The sequence below is a fragment of the Apostichopus japonicus genome, chromosome 18 (assembly GCF_037975245.1).
Source record: "Apostichopus japonicus isolate 1M-3 chromosome 18, ASM3797524v1, whole genome shotgun sequence".
NCBI lineage: Eukaryota > Metazoa > Echinodermata > Holothuroidea > Aspidochirotida > Stichopodidae > Apostichopus > Apostichopus japonicus.
This window is the reverse complement of record NC_092578.1, coordinates 9,157,476-9,164,582: the sequence shown is the minus strand read 5'-3', so window position 1 is coordinate 9,164,582 and position 7,107 is coordinate 9,157,476. Positions and strand designations below refer to the sequence as shown.

The 7,107-nt window shown below is 33.7% G+C and overlaps 1 protein-coding gene across 1 annotated transcript in view; it reads right to left on the bottom strand.

Annotated features, from left to right (window-relative positions):
• Positions 1-541: 541 nt before the first annotated feature.
• Positions 542-7,107, bottom strand: part of LOC139958895 (integrin alpha-9-like) — a 96,058-nt gene continuing 89,492 nt past the window's right edge. The window contains exon 25 of the mRNA XM_071956319.1: positions 542-6,547. Coding sequence (XP_071812420.1) covers positions 6,464-6,547 — 84 coding nt within the window. The 3' untranslated portion in view covers positions 542-6,463. The remainder of the gene's footprint in view (positions 6,548-7,107) is intronic.

Genomic DNA, 7,107 nt, shown 5'->3' with positions numbered 1-7,107 from the left:
TTTGCCCCCAAAAAACTTGTAGAATTTGGGCGTCCAGTATTTTTGGCAAGGGCATAATGTATTTAATGGTTGTCAAATATCAGTGTTAATACAAAGTCCACAAGAAGGAAACTATCTGAAGATCTTGTATTTGAGAATGTTTGTATACCATAACTATGTGATGTAAAATGGTAAAGTATATCTGTTGATCAAAGACAGTGTGAACATTATAAAATTGTAACAATCATGCGCATTGTATGCGAACTTCAATGTTGCTAATTTAGACAATCTGGTACTGTGGAAGTGTCTGATGTTCAATACTACTTTCTGTACTTTTCGTACCCGAAAAGGCAATTCAGTAATTTTATACATATCACAAATGAACTGCCACTAATCCAGTTAAGTAACTACATCATTATGGTAGTGTATGTCAGAAGTATCGAAACTTTACAATAATCTGCTGCAATAAAGACACATCGACTTAAATGCCGATCACACAACGCAGCCATGGACAGTATGGAATATCACATATAAAATAAAACAAACAATAAGAAAAGGTACGTTGGGATTAGCATATTAAGGCATTTATTGGCGTATGTACAAAAGGTCCATTGCACACTCCTACAGACTTACAATTAATTTCATAATTAGACATAAAAAAAAAGGGGCAAAGATGTTTCAGTGAAAGTGACTACGCAAAACACACGTCTTCTTCTTGCGACAATCACTTACATTATTCGCGTACAAAAGAATGACAATGAGATTAAGCACCTTAGGTATGCAGCAAGCTACTGCACCAACATTTCGAAAAGATCTTTCCCGTCACAACTGATGGGATCAGCAGCCCAAAGAATATCTAACGAGTTTCTACCGTTTCTAGTTTGTGGCTAAAACAGCTCCGAGACTGGTGACATTTCAGTACAAATTTCATTTTTTCTTTGGTATATCAGTCTCTGCATACCACACCATGGAGTTTGAGAACTGAATATGTTATGATGAGCACAGTCATTGCCCTAATGCAGACCTACCTGCCAATGTTTTCCTGTTGGTGTAAGCACATCTAAAGCTAGTTTGAGACTTTTGAAACTAGTTTTGAGACTTTGACCTACAGTGGCAGCTCAGTGTAGTACAAGGTCTTCGCATTTGAACCTCTGTTGACTTCAAATGACATATGAACTACACATACAAATATCTAGATAATTTAGCAAATCTGCTGTCACTGGATATTAATAACATTTCTGGTCTTTAACAAATAATGACATGTTACCCCTTAATTTCTTTCCTATTTCACCAAATAGATGTTGAATCTTCATGAAGTAAGTCATAAATCATAGTTCACAAGAAAACAAAAGCATTTACGCTATTTCACCACTTTACAATAAAAAAACATGAAAAATATAATTAAATGGCTAATATAAAAGGAATGACGAAACATCCGATGGTTATTTGAGAATGATTCATCCACATTCGTTAGATAATGGAACTGTGTGTCTGTAGTAATCAAAGGGAATAATCACATAGCCACCAATGTTTATCAAATGTTTCATGAACCAACCATATTAGAAAAAGTAATTATATAAAAATGACTTTAAACAAAATAACGAACAAAATGGAATAACCGACTTAATCAGAAGTATTTCTCAAATTTACATCATAATTCTTCTGTGTTCTATCAGCGTGCAAAGATGTATGTTCCTTCTTTATGAGGCAACATAAAACAAAAACACTAACTTTAAATGTAGATTGTCGTAGTAATCAGGAACAATTCAGTAACGAAAAAAAAACTACACAAACTTAACATTGAAAAGGGAATAAATGAAGTCATGATGTTACGAACGTCTTTGAGGATTGTTTGAATTTGAGAGGAATATTTTTTTAAGACTTCCACTACATCAGTTAGACCCAGATGGATACATTACAACCTCACTAAGACCTTACTTACCTTGCCAATATATGCGTGGTATCCGTTCCTGAGTGAAACCCTAATTGCTTTCCTTGTTACCTCAACACAAATTCTTAAGCTCCAATGTTTTCTGAAAAAGGATCATCTGGCGCTCCTTTTTCAAGGACTATATGGAGTATTATTTTATTCTCTGAACTCTACGCAGTTGTGATAACTAATCAAGTTACTGGACTATAATGTTGGATACAATTTTGATTTTATTTCTCTCGGAAATTTTCCACAAAGGAACCAGCAAACTGCATTAAATAAGCTACAATATCACACTTACAGACAAAATCAATATTTCACACAATTTATGGAATCAGTTAATTTACAGTAATTTCACTGTAATATTCAGGGAAAAAATGATGGGGTTTCAAGCAGATTGGTACCATCTGATCTTCAATAGTATTTCTGGTGCGACAATTGAAGCAAACAGAAATCCTGGCATTGGTCCTCCCTACACTACTCTTTCTTTACCCATCCCCATCATATGGGACGGCACAAAACCGTTGTTACCATTGGCTCCAACTTATACCACAGTTGAAAATTAAATAGCATTATTGGTCTACCAAACCATCTGGGTGTCCTTTGTGAAACCTTCATCTAATCATCCCAAATTCCCTCTTCCACCCCTTTCCATAAGAGATAAAAATTTCACCATAAAGTGCTTTACTCATTCTGAACGATCTTATGAGTTGGACATAGTGTATAACACATTTACATAGTGGATACATAGTGGTCTTAAAAGAGCACATAAACAAAGATTTAGGGACAAATTTTCGATGTATACATTCAGTCAAAAACGAAGAAAAAAATTATACATTGGCACCAGAAAATGCTTTCTTCAAACAATCTTCAGCCAAAAAAGAACTGGTGGCCTAAACTGCGTACATGCTTAAAAATGCTATATGTTAAAAAAAAGCTATACAGATCAATGATAACATGAAGTTAAACAATGAACAACTAGATCATTTTTTTCGGTAAATATAATCTTTGGCAACTACTGATTAATAAAAGAAATCAATATAATTCAATTCCATCAATGTACAGTTCCATGATGATCCAATGCATAGTAGAATACTTCATTCATGTGGCCATATTTATTGGTCGTTATACTCAGAATGACAATGTAAACAATAATCCAAACAATTTAGAGATTAATACAGTTTACTTGCAAATATATAAGCAGTATTCTTTAAAGAGTTGTAATAAGTCACAAGGCTACGGTGACTCCCTGTCCTTATAAGAGATATCAAGCTCACAAGGCTACGGTGACTCCCTGTCCTTATAAGAGATATCAAGCTCACAAGGCTACGGTGACTCCCTGTCCTGATAGAGATATCAAGTGCACAAGGCTACAGTGACTCCCTGTCCTCAAAGAGATATCAAGTGCACAAGGCTACGGTGACTCCCTGTCCTCATAGAGATTAACGTGACTTGATTCAAGCCAGGAAACTTATTTGTAAAGACTTGAGTCAACCATAAATCCAGTGACTGGTTACAACTCTGATATTTAATATCATAATTTCATGTTACTTGAATGCACTTGAAATGCACAAGACAACCACATGAAGAAAGCAATTCACACCGTTGTTAGTGAATCTGTGTTGTCAAATTCAATTTAACACAGTGCATCAATTCAATCTATCAGTAAAGTCAATCTTTACATAGACAATTATCACTTTACCCAAAACAATCACCACTACTTCAAATTAGGTATCTCTAAAAGACGACAGTCCTAATTTATTTAAAATAACATATATTTACAGTAAATTATACCATGTGTGCTCTTGGAAGACTTGCACCTTAACAATTTTAAGGGGAATATGCATAGTCTAAAATGACTTATTGTGCTTGGACTCTATCACCAACCATCCCCTAACTATATAGTAAGGCTCTTTCAAAAATAAATATCACCTGACAAACACTGCATTATCTTCTCAACAATCAATTTCTCTATCATCACGTACAACAATTGGCATTTTTGATTAACAAGACTTCTTTAAAATCTTGTTAAACTAGTTAATTAGTTTTTCATAAATATTAAAAGAAGGTGCAGTTCGAATGGAATTATGACAAAAACATAGGACCCAAACCAAAATGTTTATCTCTAACACCCCTACAGTTTCTGTTGCCATTTCTTCTATTATTGATAAAGGGCTGCTTCTTATAAATTCACCCTTTAAGGTATTACTTAACACAGATAACACTTTAAGTGTTTAAGGTATTACTTAATACAAATAACACAAACCATGCAAAACAGCTGATTTTCAAAGATACTCCATGGTTGAAATAATTGGCTGTAATTATGCTGATAACAATTTCAACATCAGCAATAAAAAGCTTCCAAATTTATGAAGTGGTGGATGCATCAGACGTCAAAATAGCATCAAACCCTTTTTCTTTCAATTACATACTTTTAAAAGGAATATTTATTGGATGGTTGCACTGGCTTGACACATACACAAGTTAAAAAGTTTTTCCACCAAAAATGCCTTTCATTTCCCATTTTTTATTTTATTTTATTTTTACATTTTTTGCATAATTGTAATTCAGGATGAAATCATGAGATAAGTGAATGATAGGATGACCTGATCATGTGTACAAAACTATTTAAAGATCACTCAAATCAACCTCCTCACCAGATTTAGAAGAAAAAATAAACTGCCCAATATTCCACCAAACTGTAATAAACAATATATTGATCATCTCACACAGTTGTTTCCAATACATATAAAACTAAACGAACTGAAAATTGTAATTGCCTGATTGGAAATCCTTTTATATTAATTCTTCCTGTCAAATACAACATCAGTTAGCTCAAATCATCAATGTCTCCAAATTGATACAAATATATTATAATAGGTTATATGAACTTTCTACACCATGCTATTAACTTGGGAAAAAAATGTTGCATTTGCTCAATTTAAACATACCTAAAAATTTCAATTGATGTAAATAAAGCTGTAATAACCTCATAAACTTGAAAACAAAAAAAAGGAAAAAAGTATTAAGTAATACATTTATTTATTTATTTACAGATGATAGACTAATCCCATGGCAACCAGATTATCCATTTCATGCAGATTCAAAATTTTAAAATAAACTGGCTTCCCATTTTCTTATTCAGGTGAATTATAAAAGAAAAGCATGGAAAAAAAATTAATAGTAATCAAGGTAAGTTAAAGAAAAATATTATTTGTTGATGCTTAAAATCAATGATATATACACAGTAACTATATAGGTCTACTGTACATCACAGTACTACATCTTAACACTAGGCTTACAAAACCACCCTGACATTTTATAAGCGAAGTGTTGACAGACACCTTACAGATGGAAATTATTTGCGAGCGTTAATGTTAAAACTTTACACCGCGCTATGTGGGTGTGTACTAGAGAGCAGGAGCTGTCAATATATCAAAGTATCAAACACAGCTTAGAATAGCTTCACAGTTAGTAGCATGGGGGTTTGAATATGCATAGACTTACAAAGGTATAAACTATTAAAGAGTTGCTGCAAAATCATTCAGATAACATTTAATCAGAGTATCTATCATAAGGTACCTGCTCACTGTGATTACAATTTACATTCAACGTATTTACTGCAATATCTCACTCTCACCCCCACCGCCCTTTGCAACCTTGAAGTTCAAAGCCAATAGAGAGGCGACTGCCTTTGAATACTGAAGGTGCATTCAACTCTCATAACATTAGTACTATACGATCAACAGTTCATGGCTTTATGATATTCTACACACTTATTTGCCATAGTAACCTTCCAGATCTGTTTGCTCTTATGTAAAGTACATAATAATCCTTTCTCATGCTTCCTAGACAACTTTTCAGTACCTCATGTGAAAAATTGACAACTGAAACAAACCAACAATCCAAGGTTACCAAATGTTATCATGATAGAAGTTGGCAAAAGTACTTTCCTATGAGTTCTTGCACTTCACTTATTCTCAGAGATTGACAAAGGTCAAAGTTAGGAAGTCAAGGTGGTAGCAAGACACTGTACTTCAGATTTAGATATAAAGTGTCTATTAATATGACTCTCTAAACTACTTAGTACAATACTGGTAACCTTTTACTCACTGATGGTAGTACTTTTGTGATGTTATGTCCTAAAGAAAATACCAATGTTTTTTATTTCCCTGTGACACTCTCATTAAAACTTGGTGACATGTACTACATATGTGTACCATTCAGTACTGGTATGGTATGACTGTGAAAAATACACATTTTCATTTTCAAGTTTATATGTTTGCCTAAACATGAGTTATGACATTTTTCCTGAGCACTGCAATTGTCTCCTTTTTTCTTTTTCTTTTAATATATATATTTTTTTTTTGCTTTTCTTGTTTGATACTTTTCTCTTCCCCAAATTACACAAAATAAAACAATCATCAAACCCTAGCATTAAGTTGAAAAATCACCAAAATCTAGTATATAGAGGATAAACAATGGAACTAAATAAATTTGTAAAGGACAGCAGAAATTATCCAGAAAGCGCTTGGTGATGGTTTTGTGTAGATTCTATTCAACTGCCGGTTCAGTGGCTGGCACGGCTTCAAATCCTCCTGCCATTGTCTCTTGAAGCCCACGTTTGAAGAACCCGAGCTGGTGTTAAGAGAGGGAGTAGAGTTAGTGAGGGGGAGACTATCAATTATAAAAGTATCATGAATTGGTTTTGGAGGAGCTTATTAAAGAATACAGGTCAGAAGACAAACCTGCTGGTACTGAATAAATACTACGAATACACTTCCATAGCAGCATATGGTGGTATGAATGGTATAATAAAAGATATGCAAATGTTAGCAGAATAAGAACAAGAAATTATTATTGTAGAAAGGTGCAGTATCTGTTGGCGAGACCAACAGCGTTTAGGTCAAATGGTACTTTAAGTCCTTGCAGTTTAGACGATATACTTCTTTGGAATTAATCAACCTGAAAGATTTTGTCCATTTACCCAACAACAGAACAGGGAGAGCTGTGTCCTATTGTTGTCCAGTTAATAGCTTTTTGACTGGTCCAGCTGAGCTCCATACAATTTTTAAATTGAGGAAGATTTACTTGAGTTCAGAACTTGCATTACTATGAGCTATTCTTACTTTCTTTAATTTTCACTCTGGCATCGATATAAGTTTAGCTGACCATTGAAGATTAACTGTAATAAGTTA